Below are 16,472 nucleotides of genomic sequence, written 5' to 3' on the forward strand. Positions count from 1 at the left end.
GGACAGGGTATGAGCACCTGGGCTGGGGTTTTGTCCCTGTTGTGTTGCTGCAGCCAGGTTTGTACCCAGGAGTGATGGTATGGAGCTTGTATCTGCCTTAGGGCTTGGGGCCACACACAGCACAAGGGGTGGGCACGTCCCCTCTCGCATCCTGCCTCCTGCTCCCCAGGGCAGCTTCATGGGGTCCCCTTTCCCCTGGGCACCACAAGGTCTGAGCTCAGCAGCTCTCAGAGGTGTGTGGGGTCGCAGTGATCACCCAGCAGCTGCCTTGTGTTTGGGCATCCCTCGGCATCACCAGGGCTCCCAGCTGCCTCTGGTGCAGTAAGAGCAACTTCTCCTCTTCAGCTGCTCCCCTCAGAAGGCCAGTGTCAGCAGGCTCAGGGTGGCCAGGGTCCTGCTGTTGGGACTCCCAGTGGCGCCCAAAGCCCTGCAGCTCTTGGGGTCCCTTCTGCTGCCCGAGCATCCCTGCTGCCGTGTGGGTATGGGGACCCCATGCAGTGGGGTGATGGGACAGGGGCCTGGGGTGCCAGGCAGTGCTTGAGCCGGGTCTCTCGCTCTCCCACAGGTACAGACATGGCCGTTTTCTGCCTGCTGTGCGGCAAGCGGTTCCAGACGCAGAGCGCCCTGCAGCAGCACATGGAGGTGCACGCCGGGGTGCGCAGCTACATCTGCAGCGAGTGCAACCGCACCTTCCCCAGCCACACCGCACTCAAGAGGCACCTGCGCTCCCACACAGGTACGCGGCTCTGCCGTGGGGACTCGGGGCTGGGGCAGCAGGACATGCTCCTTCCCCACGTGTAAAAAAGAAACAGGGGGAAGGAAGGTGATTTGTATTAAGAAAGCATGGAGGGGACTGAAGTGGCTTGGATTTGAAAAACAAAGCAGAAAAAAAAAAGCTGTGTGTAATAAGTTGATCTGGTCTGAGGTGGCACGTGACCTTCTTAGGGGGTGTGCGATCATATCCGCCTCATCAGCTTACGGCGGTAGATGCACATAATCAGCTGGTGCTCGGCCCTAATGGGATTAGGGCGACCTGCGCTACGTGTAGCTGGTGCTGCCGTGGCCCCACTGGGGCAGGGCTTGGCTGCAGGATTGCTGAGCGGGAGAGCACGGCTTGGCCGCCTTATGCCGTGTCCTCAAAGCGCCCGCGCCGTGTCCTCAGCTCCTCCGATGGCATCCCTGGGCAGCTCCATGGTCCTGGCCGCATCGTCAGCACCGCCATTCAGGGCCAGTCACAAAACACCCTGAAGGAGCTGATTCTTGGGGGATGAGCAGGAGCGTGCAGGATCACAGCCAGTGCTGCGGATCTTCACAGCTGCCTGGGTGAAGCGTTCCTCACCCATCCTTTGCCCACACAAGTGAGAGGCTCATGCGCCCTCCTTGACACCACTGCTGCTGCTGACAGGGAGAAAAATGTATCCTGAGGAGGGATGCCCCTTCTTTCTCTTGTCAGGCAGGGGCATGCACACAATCTCCAAAAGGGACACAGAGGTGGCTGCTGGGGGCTGTGCGGGTGGTGTCACGGAGGGTCGTTCTGTCCAGCACGTGGGCTAGGGGTCCCGACGTGGGAAACGGGAACCCTGTGTCGATGATAAGCATGTTAGTGCTGAGTGCTGGAGCTATTTATAGCCAGTAATCCGGTGACCTGGGCTGCGGGTCGGGCGGTGCATGTCCCACCCCAACCTCTGCCACTTTAGTAGCTCCGAGATGTGAAAAAACACTGGGATCATCGGCGCTTTAGGAGCATTTACTTGTGTCATGTGGTGCCGTCCTGCACAGCTGCAGGATGCTCCCTCTTGTCCCAGGGCCAGGGTGCTCCATGGGCTCAGGCTCCCCTGAAAAGTGGGCGGGTAGAAATGCTGGCTGCCTCTGCCTGAAAAATTGCTGTCTTTGACTGTAGGATCAAAAGCCAAAGTGGCAGTTTGGAACGGGCACAGAGAGGGAAAGTCAACAACAGCCCACAGGCACCGCCTGCATTGCCTTTGGAGGGGGGCTCCGAGCTGCATCCCGAGCATCCTCCTCCCCCAGGTGCCCAGGCAGCAGCTGCGGGTGGGGCGAGGGGCCGCAGAACTGGGCTGCGGCAAATGGGGAGAGAGTAAAATATCATTTTAAAGAGGAAGCAAAAGCACAGGCATGTGAGTATATAACGAGAAGGACAATTTATGCCCAGGCACGAGTGCAGTTTGACACGGGGATAATGAAAAAACGTAGGTCATTGTGGATGACTTAAGCCTTCACAGCTGAAGAAAATGTATGAAATGCGGGGAACATTACACGCTTGGCAGCTCCGCACATCTGCAGCAGGACAAGTGAAATACAGTTCGCCATTCTTTACCATAAACTGTGCTTGTAGGATATGCGGCACAGAGAAATTGTAATTACAGTGACAAGACAAATCAGTATTATTTAAATATTCATGAACAAAGTCTCGGACGATCAATCTATCTTTATTGTCCTTGCTTTCGCGGCTGTAATAAATAAGTAGCTGGAGCCCTCACCTTTCCTTCAAATCATTCTGCCTTTGGTGCCAAACCAGAGTTCATTTATCAGCCGCCTGGTCTAGAGTGTGAGAGATGCCCAGGGCTGGGGCTGTGCTGGTGCTGCTGGGTGAAAAACCTGGAAATTGGTGGCAGAGGGTTGCAGCTCACTCCAGTCTCTCCACTGTGCCGCGGATCCGAGCATCCCCTCTGTAGACGAAGGCCTGTGCATGAAGGGACCAGCGCACGACACTGGGGACAGTGGGACGCCCAGGATGGCTGCCCGGGGTACACAGGCTGGGGAGCTGGTTTCGGTGTGGCACAGCAGTCACGGCAGCCCTGACCCCGGCATGTGCTTGCAGGCGACCACCCCTACGAGTGCGAGTTCTGCGGCAGCTGCTTCCGGGACGAGAGCACGCTGAAGGGCCACAAGCGCATCCACACCGGTGAGAAGCCCTACGAGTGCAACGGCTGTGGCAAGAAGTTCAGCCTGAAGCACCAGCTGGAGACCCACTACCGAGTCCACACAGGTACATGCTGGGGTGTCTGTGGTGAGGCTGGCAATGACAGACCGGTCCCCCGGCAGAAAGGCTGGCACGTGGATCGGGGGGGCAGCCGGAGATAATGAGCCCCGGATGCGCCGGCGTGTAATTATAGTAAATAGGGATCGATAGTCACATTGGTTCTGTTGTTCATTGCTTGGGTATTGGCTGTGCCCGCTGCAGCAGTGTCGATGCCAGGCAGTTGATTGTCACCTGGAGGCCCCGAGCCCCCACTGACACCCCTGTATCCCACAGGTGAGAAGCCCTTTGAGTGTAAGCTGTGCCACCAGCGCTCCCGGGACTACTCGGCCATGATCAAACACCTTCGGACCCACAATGGCGCTTCCCCTTACCAGTGCACCATCTGCCTGGAGTACTGCCCCAGCCTCTCTGCCATGCAGAAGCACATGAAGGGCCACAAACCAGAGGAGATCCCCACTGACTGGCGGATAGAGAAGACCTATCTCTACCTCTGCTACGTCTAAGGGAGGAGGCAGAGGGGCAACAGGGCAGATGACTGGGCAAAAAAATCCCACCAAACCCGCAGCATCCATGGCCTTGTTTGTTTTCAGTTCTCATTTGTTTCTTCTCGCCAGAAGGATCCTGCAGCTCATGCCGGACCGAGGGATGCACCGTCCCCTTCTCCAGCCCCATCCACACTGCTGTCCCAGCTGCTCGTGCGCCTGCTGCCCTTTCACCCTTGCTGCAGGGCAGATTTCACCCTTTGCAACCCCCCGCAGGCCCTCCGTCACCCTTGGCATTGGCCACTGGTGCTGCTGGGAAGACCATGTAGGAAAGAGGCGCTTCCCTGAAAGTGTGTGCGCAGCTAGTGCTCTGGGAAGGCTTTAATTCCTGGCGTCCTGTCACTGCACAGACCCTGCCGTGGATGCCCTGCAGAGGACCTGAGCTCCCATGTGGGTCTTGGGCCCCATTCTGGCAGGTTCTCATGCTCCCAGGCTGTGGCATCGCAGGCAGGAGAGCACAGTGCCCTGTGAGCCACAAGTGCTTTGGCAAGAGTGTCCTGGGGGGATCCTGGCCAGAGGAGGGTGTTTGGGACAGAGGAGGGTGTTTGGGAGCCAGCTGTGAGCCAGGCTGCCTTGAGGTGTTGCCTGGTGTCCAGGTGGGCTCAGGGGCACAGGAGGCTGCTGCTCTTCTCATGACCAAAGAGCTCTCTATGCATTTCTCCCTCCTTCCCTGCCTTCCTGGGGCAAGGGTGAAGCCCCCGTGGGGAGATGCAGTTGGTTTGGTGATGTGCAGTCAGTGCCAGTGTTGGAGCTGTTAGCACGTGGCATCACTCCGAATGCAGGGATCCTCTTTTCTTCTGCTGATTTGGGGCACCTGGAAGGTGCCAAGTGTGGGGTTTTTTGCCCAGCCCTCAGCCTCAGGAGCCCACAAGTAAGGGGTGCCCCATCGCAGGCGGCTTTGTTTGCCGCTTTTTTTGCTTTTTGTTTGGGTTTTTTTGACTTTCTTTTGGAATATTTCCACATTTAGCACATTTTACTTGAAATTACCTCATTTTTTTGTGACCTCATGAGCTTTTATTGATTTGGGAGGGACAGGGGGTGGCATGGCTGAGGTGCACCAGCCACGTGCCCAGCATTGGTGGTGGAGAGGTAGTGGGGCACTGGTGTCCCTGCTCGCCTCCTGTTGTGCATTATCCTTACCAAAACTGGTATTTTTTGCCTGGCCCCATGGGGCTGGGGGTGTTGGTTCTGAAGCTACCTCTTGTGTTTGTTTTTGTTGTGTTTCTCCTGCGCAGCCGCGGGCTTGGTGGTTCCATCCCACGGTTCTTTTTTTGTCGTTTTGCTGCGTTTGGGTGAAAGGGGAGGAAAGGAGCTGGCGGGGGGGGGGGGGGGTGGGACAGTGTCTGGATACAGTTTGGAGGGACACTGATGGCCCCTCTGGGTTTGGGGTGCCCTTCCCACCTCTCCTGGTGCCAAGCAGGGATATGGCTGTGGGAGCACCATCCTCCCTCGCGCCCCAGTCCGACTTTGCCCGTGCGTGTGCCTCTGCGCGTGGGACCGTTGCTGCTCTGCGCGGGGTGGACACCGCTGCTGTACAATCCGGGATGTGACTGTGGAGAACGGCTCGTTTCATTGTTGTGCCTAAGAAAAAAACAGAAAAAATATTTAAAAAAAAAGAAAACAGTTCTTTCACACAGAAAGTTGCTGCAATTTCTGGCGTGTGCACGGCAGGTCCCCGTGGTGTCCTGGCGCTGCCAGACACAGGTGCCATGGAGCACGTGGCCGAGCTCATGTGGCTTTTTTTTTTTTTTGCTTTAACCTCCCCTTCCATCCCACCGTCCCTCTCCCTCAGAGACACAGCCCCCACTGCAACAGTGTTGGGGTCAGCATTGGCGCGATGCTGCTGTATCCCGGGTTCCCGTCCCCACGCTGTTGGCTGTGGCGCAGCCCCTGCCACCCCTCCATATATATATATGTAAGTATATATATGTGTATCATAGCAGTGAGGACCAAGCGCCGCACGGGGCCCCGTGGTCCCGGGCTCCCTCTCCCCTGGCTTGCTGTCAGTGTCGTGAGCGCCCGCCTGCCCGTCCCGTTGCTCTGTGTTGCTGCTCGTGGTTCGGGTCCGTCGCTGTCCTCGTTCCGTCTACCTCAGCACCTCTCTGAGCCCGGGCGCAGAAGGTGCCCAAGTTCCCCTTTGGTTTTCTCAGAGTATCTATTGGCTCCTATTTTTTGTACGACTTTTCCTGTCTCACCGTTCGCTCCCCTGCGGTTCTGCTTGTGAGTCCTCTTTCTGTCCTCTAGCCACAGATGCCGTTAGCTAAAGGTTTCCTGAAAAATAAAGAAAAAGAAAAAAAAAAAAACCAGTTGTGGTGTCTCCTAGTTGCAGCTCTCCGCATCTGCCTTCGTCCTGTGTAGATTCAGATGCATTTCTTTGTAAGACTTCAGTGTTTCTGACAGAGGAAAAAAAAAAAAAGACGAAAAAAAATAAGAAGAATATACTGCTGCAGGTTTTTTTCTCTCCATGTGTCACTAAGTGAAGTTCGTGCCTTCTATAGCAAAGAGAATATTTTTTACATCCTACTAACGGTAGATTTTTTTGTAGTGAACATTTTTTGTATTTTTATTTATAAGTCTCATAAGGAAAATAGCAATGTTCAGTTGTATACCTTGAATCTGCAGTTAGAAAACAAAAGAACAACCAATAAAGTTAATTCTGTTGTCTCAGCCTGCTGTCTCCCATTCCTGAGCCCATCAAGAGGAGGAGGAGGAGGAATAGGCGGAGGTGGAGGAAGGATGCATTCCACCAGCTTGGGGTGGGCCGTGAGGGTACCCACAGTGGTGAGTTTGGGGGTGCCTGCTCTGAGGGGGAAATTGAGAAGGTGCTATCCCTAAACCAACCCCGGTGGGTGGGGGTCTCCCTGGAATGTCAGTGTTCCCATGGGCAGGGAGCATCCACAGCACACTGCCTGTGCTGCTGCCTGCCCATGTGGCTCACCAGGGAGCAGAGCAAGTTTGCCTCAATGAAAGTGAACTCGTTCATTTAAACCTGCCTGCAGAGCCGTCCGGCCCCCCGCTGCGTTAATTATCCTGTAGTTCCCGACTGATTGCTGTACACTAAGCTTAAGCCCTCCTTTATTTATTTACTGACTACATTAACGGCAGCGCCCGCTCTCCTTTTGTGCTGTGGCAAACCGCACAGCACCGCGCGCTGAGCTGGGCCAGGCGGGTGCTGCCAGCACCCCCAGCCCTGCCTGTGCCTGGTGCTGCCCGCCGCCAGCCGTGGTCCCGTGATGCCACTGGACATTCCTACAGCACGGCTGGAGTCACCCAGGGCATAGCATAATTTAGTTTTTCCCAGGGATGGATGGCATGTGCCTGTCTCAAGGCCAGCCTTGACACTGCCCCAGCACTTCCCAGCGGGTTTGAGGGGCTGCGTGTCCATTCCAAGGTCCTAATGGTGCTCCTGCCTCCCCCAGGGCAAGTGGTGGGGAGCTTTGGTCCAGGTTTGGGCAAGCAGAGGTGGTCCTGCTGTGAGCAACCTGCAGGCTGCAGCACCCCACGAGAAGGGAGGCAAAGCTGGCGTTCAGCCTGGCACAAAGGCGTTGTTACAATAACGGGGAAATCGCGGTAGGACCGGGCCTTTGTGTGCACACTCGCACAGCAGCTGGGAGCGATTATGCTGCAACAATGTTCTGTTCCATCAACATTATGTCCTCATTAAACCTTTATTAGGAGATTAGATTCAGATTTATTGATTTTTTTTTTTTTTTTTAAGAGGAAAATCCAGGCTTCTCTCAGATGCCTGGAACTTTTTCCTACATGCAGCACTTCCCAAAGTAGCAAGAGGGCAAGGGGAGAATCAATCTTTCCTCCAGGATAGGCAGCCTGTCCTTCCAGGGAAAAGGACTGCTGAGCTTCTTGAAGGGGTTAGGTTGGGTGCATGATGGCTTCCTAGCACAGGGAGGACAAGGACCAAAACATCCAATGGGATACGGCAGCACAGATGAGCATCTTGCAGTGCAGCCTTGGGGGACATCAGGGTCACGGTGAGCAGGAGAGAGATGGCAAGGCTGGCTCAGGAGTCTTGCTGCCCAGTACCCTCATCAAATACATGGGCTGGGTGGCATCGCACACCTGGGTCAATGGCCCCATTGGATTTGTCTGTTGGAGCGTTTGATGTTACACGAAGGCAGCTCATTCCAGAGGGTGTTAATTGCCCGCTGCACTGATCAGGTCTGTAGCACCATCGATCTCGGCAGGATCAATGGGCTGATTTAGTGTCTCACGAACTCTTTAACTGGACACCTCATCAATAGGCAGCCACTTACAGACCATCAGCGCATTAGTGCGGGCCAGTGCTGGCAGGAGCCCGTTCCACCCGTCCTCAGCCCCCATCACTCAGAGGTAAGTTTTCCTGCAGGTGATGGCTCTGAGACGGTGAGTGGAGTCTTGCTCTGGGGCTGGTGGGTTTGAGGGCAGTTATATGAGAGCCAGGTGGTGTCAGCCCACCCCCATCACCTGCATATGCAGAGATGCTCCTAGAACATGGAATGGGCCCTCATGGCATCTGCAGCACTTTGCTCTTCTCTTCTCCTTGTGCCTCTGCCCTTGCAGGGACAGATGACAGCGGGAGCTGGGCACCTACTGCAGCTGTGGTGGCAATCCTGCCCAGCACCCTGTGCCCACGGAGTCAGTCCCGTTGCCATCCCGGTTTGGCCGCGGCCGGACCCAGAGTCTCTCCGGCTTTGCTAAAACTGCTGAGCACAAGCACGGTGGGGATCTGCTGGGCAAGCGTGCCCGGGGCCCGGGCAGGATCCAAGGGCAGCAGCCGGGATGAGGGGTAGGGGAGCCGAGGACAGCGGGACCCCGGGGCGGTGGGGATCCCCCGGGGCAGCGGGGACCCAGCCGGTGCCGGGGGACCCCGGGGCGGTGGGGATCCCCCGGGGCAGCGGGGACCCAGCCGGTGCCGGGGGACCCCGGGGCGGTGGGGATCCCCCGGGGCAGCGGGGACCCAGCCGGTGCCGGGGGACCCGGGGCGGTGGGGATCCCCCGGGGCAGCGGGGACCCAGCCGGTGCCGGGGGACCCGGGGCGGGAGGCGGCCGGGCCGGGCGCGGGGCCGCTGTCCGCGGTGCTGAAGCCGCGGCCGTGCCCGGCCGGGCCGGGGGCGCTCCCGGAGTTGGCAGGGGAAGCGTGGAGAGAGGTTTGGGCAGGGTCATGGGGTCCTGGGGGCTCCTGCTCAGCTCCGCCTTCCCGCTGCGGAGCTGAGGGACGTGAGGGATGCGCCCGCCGGGGTCGACAGACACTGGAGAGTCCCAGAGCCAGGGAGAACCCGCCGGAGTGAGGTCCCCCATCTCCCGCCCCGAACAACGGGCACTGCTCAGGCGTCCCTCCACACCGACCAGAGGGTGCCCAGTGTGATGCTGTAAGCCAGAACGGCTGCCAAGTACACCCGGAACAGCAGGACATCCAACACGTAGCCCACTTGCAGCCACTCACGGGCGGCATCGCGGAATTCCTCCCGTTTTTCCAGGAGCTGGCGGATAGCCGTGGTCTCACGCAGGATCTCCTGCAGTGCTGCTGAGCCCTCTGTCTGGCCAGCAAAGGCCAGTGCAGACCTTGTGCTCCCCACTGCCCCGCACTCCCAGGGACCCTCACAGACATAGGGGGTCGGCTTGGCTGAGGGATCAAAAGAAGCAAATGTGAAAAACCTATTTAGACAGGGAACTGGGATTTGTGAGGGTGAGCTAGGCACCCAGTTCACCATACAAAGAATGGCTATGTAGGTGTAGATGGCTACAGAGCACCTAGACTCCTTTAATTCCCACAGGCCCTCTCTATGCAACCCTTACCTGTGCTGTCATTGTTCTCCACCTGCCTGGAGGTGTCCAAGTTTTGCATCCTGCTTTGGCTGAATTTCTTCCTGTCCCGGATACAGAGGAGGATGGTGGCTCTTTCCAGCAGCAGGTGTTTCACCCACTCAGGGACGTGGGGTTGCAGGTCTTGCTTGTGCACCAGGCGCACAATCAGGATGGTCTCTGTCAGGCTGATGACGAGCAGTGCCATGCACACCACAAAGTAGATGCCTGTAGAGTCATCAGTGAGGTGAGTGACCTGCAAAGGCTCATGCACAGACCAAATCATCCCTGCTCAACCCTCAGGGCCCTGTGGTCTCTGCCCACGACAGCCGTGAGAGCTGCACAGGAGAACCACCATACCTATCAATGGCGTGCCGACGGCAGTAGCTGGCAATGTGTCGGATACAATAATGAGGAAAACCGAGTAGCCCAGCAGGAGAGTGATCTTGAAAGAGACCCTCTCACCACTGTGGGGAGGTAGGTAGAAGCCCACAATGTCCATAAGCATCAGGAAGATGCTGGGGAGCAGCAGGCTGACGGTGTAGAAGAGGGGGCGTCTCCGGATGACTACCTGCAGGACAGAGGCAGAAAAGGCTGTGAAGGGCTGAAATGAGGCCTTCAGCTGGTGTGACTCTTTGCCAAGGCAGGTGAGGATGGCGGGGGGTCACTAAGGTGAGCCAGAGGAAGGGCTCATTAGCAGGAGCCTCCCACCAGGCAGGAGCTGCAGCACAGAGCAGGGACAGGGAGGGGGCAAGTCCCTTCCCTCGTGCCACATCCCCGGGAAAGGCGGTGGCCAAAGGCTCTTACATAGAACTTCATCTCAGCGTAGCTGTCACTGCTCTTGACGCTGAACTCCTGGAAGTGGGTGAGGACGTAGAGCAGCTCCCACTCGCCCTGGTTCATGAAGACACTTCGGTCGAACTTGACGAGCTCCGGCTGCCGCCACAGGGAGAGGTTGATGTCACGAACTGGGGGCGGAGGAGAGGTGAGGGCTGGGGTCCCCGCCCAAAGCGAAGGCAGCTGCCGGAGCTCCGCAGCGCGCTGCCCTCCCTGCACGCTTCCCCGATCCGCTGGGGCCATCTAGAGGGACGAGCCGCCTTCTGCGCGGAGCTCCGGCCCGGCAGAGCTCCTGTCCGCTCCCACGGGCCCCAGCGCGGGCGGCCCGGCACTCACTGTGGTGCAGCCAGCTGGTGAAGGTGAGAGAGCAGTTCTGGACGTCGAAGGGGAAGTTGTAGATGTCCAGGCTGCAGGCAGTCATCACCTGGATGGGTTTGAGGTTCTGCACCTCCCCGTGATGGCTGACGTAAACGTAGGGGACGTGTGGAGACTTTCCAACATCCACGCTGAGGGACATGAGGGACAGAGATGTGGGCTGGAGAGCACTCTGGGTAGGGGTTCCTTCTCCCAAGTAGCATTTCAGGGGAGAACAGCCCACGAGCCAGGGATTTGCCTCCTGTTCTGCTTTTTTGGTAATACCCTTGCAGGCATTTCTGCCTCACATCACCTCTGCACTGCCCAGACTGCTGCCTTCTCCCAGAGCCCTCAGGAGGCACTGGGAGCACCTTAAATCCCCACGGAGTGGGAAGGACACCAGATAGCTCCACGGGAAGGGCCAGCAGCTCTGCAGCTGCCCTGGCATTGTACTGTCTTCACAAAGCCTTTCTCCTGATATCTGGATCTCACCCCCAGCACAGTGAGGGTAATTACCCATGGTTGTGGTTAGCCAGCATTGGAAATGGCCCAACTGCAGAGCCAATCCCCATCTGCAGCTCCCCGATGTGGGGAGGCTGCCAGCTCTGTGCCAGGAATACAAAGCATGGGACGGTACGTGCCCATGGTGGGTGCAGAGTTGCAGTCCCAGCCCATCTCCCTCGAGACTTCGGCTGCACTCACAACTCATTGATGAGGATGTCGGGCACCCAGATGCTCTCCACAGGGAGGGAGATCTGCGTCAGGTTGTCGAAGCGAGCTGGGTCCCACTTGAGGAACTCATCTGTCCAGTGCTGGGGACAATGGAGAGGGGACTTGGTGGCTGAGGTCCTTCCACTCTGCCAGCACACAGACCCCAGCCGAGCACCAAGCAAGCTTCCGAGCCATAGGAGGGAGGGAAGACTTATCCTTCAGCTTGCACAACACCCAGCAGTGCAAAACAGGGAGCATGAAAGCTGAGCCTTGAGGTTCATGTGCTACAGAGGTCTCACCAGTCCCCAGGATGTGTTTCCCCCCACTGCTCTCCTGCAGCTCTGCACACTGCTCTCACAGGAAAACATGGGGGTTTGGGGGTGCCTGGCCCCAAGGGGGGCCAGCAAGGAAGGGGCAAGGTTTTGTGGCTGCTCACCTGCCTGTACCAGATGTAGGTGGTCAGCACCTGGTTCTTCTCATCCTGTGAAGATGAGAACAGTGTCAGAACAGGGGCACAGACACTGCGGAAGATGGGCAGAGCATGCTGGAAGGGTGTTGCATGCCAGGCACCATTCCCCCCCTGCAGCCACACGCGGAATGGGAGCAGAGGACTCACCACGCTGAGGATGGCATAGACCATGAGGTCGATGGCCACGTTAGTGGTCGTTCGCCAGTCCCGCACGGGCCGGGCGCCCTTCTGGTAGTGGGCCAGCAGGTAGTGGGACAGGCGGCGCAGGGCGGGCTCGGAGGGCTCCGGCACCCGGCCCCCGCGCTGGGCACCTGCTCAGCACAGGGAGAAAGGGAGGCAGCGAGGGAGGTGCTCACACTGGGCAGCGGCTGCCAGCACCCTGGGCTGGGCCATGGGCTGAGGGATGCTTTGGCAGCAGGGAAATGGCTTTGCAGAGGGAGAACTGGGCTGGGTTCACCTCAGATGCTCTTTGCCTCTGCTCCAGACACCACGCTGGCCTGCCCAGCCCAAATCTGTGCCAAGGGTATGCCAGCAACTCACCTGGTGCAACTCGGCACAATCCTGGCACAGCCCTAACACATGGGGATCTGTCTGCACAGCCCTTCCTGCCTCCTGGCCAGCATTGCCAGGGTGAGCGTATTACTGTTCCTGCTCCTTTTCTGCAACCTTAGATGTGCTAACAGTGGGATCAGATTTGGGAGTTGGGTGACAGGAGCTACATGACCTATCCAGAGATTTGAGTCAACAGCCTGCTGAACACTTTCAGCTGGGCTGGTGCAAAACAGCTCAAGGATTTTTGCACTATTTCTCAGGAACATTAGATGAGAAAATAATAATGGAATAACAAGGAAATATGTTGGCTGTCAATTTTGCACTGTGCAGAGCTACAATTACAAACTATAGGCACAGCATCCTGCCCAAAACCCAGCTCTAGGTTATGAGGAACTAAACATTATATTGGAGAAAGCCCTTCATCAGGCAGGGGGCTCAGGCAGCATCTCTCAGGCAGTGGAGTGCAGGCAGAAGACCCCCATGTCTCTCTCTGTCCCCAGGGCTGGTTTTCAGCACAGCTCCAGAGTGCCACAAGACGCCACAGAGTAGAGCTGGGTTCTAAGGCTGCATTGCCCTGCTGCCAGCGTTACCCAGGCAGAGTGAGCCTCCAGGCTCTGCACCGGAGCTCTGCCATGCTCCAGCCTCTCCCAGGTAAGTCACTTCCCAACAGCACGAAGGTTTCCCTGAAGAGCAGCCCTTGCCTGGCGCTCAGCGCGGCTCGGGCTCTGGGAAGGTGCTGCTCCGTGCCAGGAGCACCCCGCTCCGCCTCGGCTCCCCAGCCCTGCCCGCGGGTCCCTCACCTTACCTGGGCTCTGCAGCGTCGAGGCCAGCGGCAGCAGGGCCAGGAGCGCCCCGAGAGCCGCGGGCACCATGGATGCGCTGGCTGCACCGCCGGCTGCTGCCGGAGCACTGCGCGGAGCAGGGAGGCAGGCGGCACCCTTTTGGCTTCCCCCGCCGTCGGGCTTTTGAGAACGCCCAGTTAATCTGGCGATCAGCCTCTCCCGCTGCATCAGGTTTCAGTCGGGAGGATGGAGTGGGGCCCACCCAGCTATCCCCCCAACCCCCGCCCAGCTTCCAAAGAGCTTCCCCGTCCTCTGCCTGTGGCAAAGCGGCTTTTGGGGTACGAGCATCGTGTGCAGTGGGGGGCACGATGAGGGCAGAGGGCAGGTGCCAGGGCTGAGGCAGGAGATCCTCAGCAGTTGGAAAGACGGAGAACGCCCTCTGAGAGGCAGGAGAGGGGAGCCTGCCCAGGGATAAGCCACTGGCACAGGGTGGGTTTCCACCAGCAGGGGAGAGGGGAGCTCTGGATGTACCGGGCTCCCTTTCACACCCTGCGGCAGCTGGGTCTGTCCCACTAACAGCGGCTCTGACAGTCGCAGGTGGGGCATGTGCAGGCAGCCCTTGGCAACCCTGCCTGGGGCTGCAGCTTTCCCCCAGCCCCTCCGACCTGCACCTACGCTTGAGTCCATTTTCACCGCGGAAATTTGCATTTGTCATAAATTTCACCAAACAAAGTTCTTCCTACTGGTTTCAGTTTCCCAAAATATTTAACGCCTTGGGGCAAACAAGACTAGAAGCAAAGCCTGGTCAGGTATTACTGAGAGTCAAAAGGCCCTCGGTGTCCACCCATGCGTGGGTGCCCTGCTCAGGGTGCGCATCCATCCCTCCATGTCACAGCATCATAGCCTTGGGCCAGGCAGTGTCCCTCTGCCTGGCAGGGGGGCTTCCCCTCGACCCTAAGGCTCTATAATCTTCTCTATTTCTGTATGTCTACGCTGTGCTTGTGTGTGCTGCAGGTGCCTATGCCCCCACGAAGCTGCCAGCTGCTGGAAATCCTGGGGAAGCAGCGGCCAGGGACCAAAGCCTGTGGCAGTGGCGTAGAGCAAATTGCATCAGATGCCGGCATGGAGTCACTTAAACGAGATAAGAATTAGTGCGGGGCCCTGATGAACTCCCTGTTGGCTGCCAACAGCGGTGTCAGGGAGAGAGCGAGAGCAGAGCTGGGGCTAATTTGATTTCTCGGCTCCGTTAGTGGCTGGCAAGTCACCTCCCAGGGAGCGCCAGCAGCTCATAGCGCTCTCCCCTTATTGAATCTGGGTAATGAAAATCACGGGCAGCGCCACCATGGTGCTGGGGACTGTGCCCTGCTCTGCCCCCTCTCCTCCAGCCTCCTGTGTCTGCAGCCGGCAGGATGAGGCCAAGGGGCCGTGGACTGCTCCAGTGGAGCCTCTGCTGCAGCATCATTAACTCTGAATTTTCTCCCTCGGGTTTTACATCTTCATCTTAAAGAGATTTTAATGTAGTTCCTATCAGCCCTCCTGTTATTGGATATCTAATTAGCGTGATCTACTGTAGGCTCGTGTTACGTGCGCACGCAGGGGGCTCTTGCGGGACATTTTGTGGGACTGATATCAATCGGCAGCGCCCAGATCAGATTTACTTTCTGAAATAGCATAATGGGATTTTATTAGCCCTGTAATCTGCTGCATGGTAATTGCTTTTCTGGGAATCGAAGTGCTCAGCGCCTGGGGCTTCCCACAGCTCAGCCCTGCATCCTGTCCAGGCTCCGCTGCAGCCCGGCATGGCAGCATTTCTGCACTGGGAGGGACGGGCACTCAGGTCTCTCTCCTGGAGCAGCCACACTGCAAGCCAATTCCCTGGCTGGGCAAGCAGGTATTTAGCCCAGAGCAGCAATCTCAGAGGCTGGGGGGAGCACAGGGGCACAAACACAAGATCCCCAACGTGTGATGGCACAAGTGATGCTCTGCATTCCCTCCTCACCCCAACCTGACCTCATCCCAAGCCCTGGGTGTGCAGCATTGTGCACTATAGTCCTTTGGCAGCTCCCACCCCATGCATGGAATGTGCTGGGGGCAGTGGAGCTGTGGCAGGAGCATGGCTGGGCTCTGCGCAGGATGGGGTGTTGTAGCCAGGCTGGGGACCGCAGTGGGAACAGGGAGGAGGCCTCAGCTGTGGTGCTTGCGGTGCGGAGCGGGCAGGAGAAGGAAGCAGCTCTCCTCCAGGCTGCCAGCGCTCGCCTTTCAGAGCGCGTTTGGAGCGTCAAAAACAATAAAGCATCAGGAAGGAGCCCTGGCAGCACAGCTGCCTGATGGCCCCGGCCCCATCACGCGCCCGAGGCCGCCCATTACGGAGCCTCACGCTCCCCGAATTGCATGTCTGCTATGATTTAACGCTGCGAGACATGAAATAAACACCGCAGGCAGGCAGGGCTGCCAGCACGGGCACGGCCGGGCTCACAGCAGCCCCGCTCCCCACAGCCCCGCTCCCAGGGGCACTGGTCCTCTTGCTTGCATCCCTGGCGCACTGCGAAGGGGACACACAGGATCTCTCCTCTGGCACTCACCTTGTGCAGCTCCAAGACTGAAGCACAGACCAAGTGCCATGAACAGCTGCTCAGTCTGGTGCCTTTGGCTAATTTAATTTAATTTAGGGATGCTGGTAGCTTTGTCCCATGGTGAAAACTGCATGGCTCTTGGAGAAGCCAAAAATTGCCCATTCCAGCTACCCAGCCCATCCTCACCCCAGTGGAGAAACCAAATGCTTTTAAATCCCCCGGAGAAGGGATAGAAGCACTTTCTTTTCAAGTCCTCTCTTTCATTAGACACCCTTCAGATGTTTGCAATATTCTGCCACTGTTTCATTACCACTAAAGCCAGATAATAATAAGTACCTGGAGGTATTTGGAGCCCATTGCTGTTAATGAAGGAGATCTGAGAACTGAGTGGGACAGCAGCTATGCGTCACAGGCTGAGCACCATCTCAGGACATGGAAGGAGAGGGCATGTCTGCAGCTTGCTCTGTCTGACAGTGTACAATCTCCCCCGTAGTAAATTATCTTGGATTTAACAGTGCTGTGACTGCACTTAATGCTGCAAACAAATTGTTCTACACCCTAGTTAATTATCACAGCATTCATCAGGCTGCTAAGCATTAAACACAACCTGGACAAACCTAGAGCTAAAAATACGGGTCTGAGTATCTTTGTGACAGGGACATTGAGGATTTTTATGGTTAATGGTTTTTTTAAAGTAGGAAAATCCTGGGGACCCTTACCTAAGCAACAAAGTTTGGGTAGAGCACCATTCCCTCCACAGTGCATGAGGGTCCCAGAGTGAAAATCAGGGCCCAGCACTACCTCCCTATCTCTCACCATTAATAGCCTGACAGGCTCCCAAAATGAGTGGAA

At 57.4% G+C, this 16,472-nt stretch overlaps 2 protein-coding genes across 3 annotated transcripts in view; one reads left to right on the forward strand and one right to left on the reverse strand.

Annotated features, from left to right (window-relative positions):
- ZBTB16 (zinc finger and BTB domain containing 16) overlaps window positions 1-6,210 on the forward strand; it is a 55,021-nt gene extending 48,811 nt beyond the window's left edge. For both annotated transcript variants that reach the window (XM_030290826.4, XM_030290825.4), the window contains exons 5-7: window positions 566-736; window positions 2,840-3,007; window positions 3,275-6,210. In XM_030290826.4, coding sequence (XP_030146686.1) covers window positions 566-736; window positions 2,840-3,007; window positions 3,275-3,504 — 569 coding nt within the window. In that variant the 3' untranslated portion in view covers window positions 3,505-6,210. The remainder of the gene's footprint in view (window positions 1-565; window positions 737-2,839; window positions 3,008-3,274) is intronic.
- Window positions 6,211-8,415: 2,205 nt separating this feature from the next.
- Window positions 8,416-13,203, reverse strand: LOC100229133 (5-hydroxytryptamine receptor 3A). Its single transcript, XM_030290827.4, has 9 exons — window positions 13,071-13,203; window positions 11,861-12,024; window positions 11,681-11,725; window positions 11,236-11,345; window positions 10,516-10,685; window positions 10,150-10,310; window positions 9,703-9,913; window positions 9,337-9,570; window positions 8,416-9,163 (listed from the first exon to the last, which is right to left on the reverse strand). The coding sequence occupies exons 1-9, from the start codon at window positions 13,135-13,137 to the stop codon at window positions 8,865-8,867; spliced, it is 1,461 nt and encodes a 486-aa protein (XP_030146687.3). The 5' UTR covers window positions 13,138-13,203; the 3' UTR covers window positions 8,416-8,864.
- Window positions 13,204-16,472: the final 3,269 nt, after the last annotated feature.

Source organism: Taeniopygia guttata, chromosome 24 (genome assembly GCF_048771995.1).
Source record: "Taeniopygia guttata chromosome 24, bTaeGut7.mat, whole genome shotgun sequence".
In the NCBI taxonomy this organism is placed as follows: domain Eukaryota; kingdom Metazoa; phylum Chordata; class Aves; order Passeriformes; family Estrildidae; genus Taeniopygia; species Taeniopygia guttata.

What these genes read in the sequence shown, in the direction of transcription:
- LOC100229133 (XM_030290827.4), bottom strand. Translation starts at nt 13,137, where the DNA reads ATGGTGCCCGCGGCTCTCGGGGCGCTCCTGGCCCTGCTGCCGCTGGCC. An exon ending in TCTATGCCATCCTCAGCGTG is followed by an intron (nt 11,726 to 11,860) that starts GTGAGTCCTCTG and finishes TCATCTTCACAG; the next exon opens with GATGAGAAGAACCAGGTGCT. An exon ending in GACATCCTCATCAATGAGTT is followed by an intron (nt 10,686 to 11,235) that starts GTGAGTGCAGCC and finishes CATGTCCCTCAG; the next exon opens with CGTGGATGTTGGAAAGTCTC.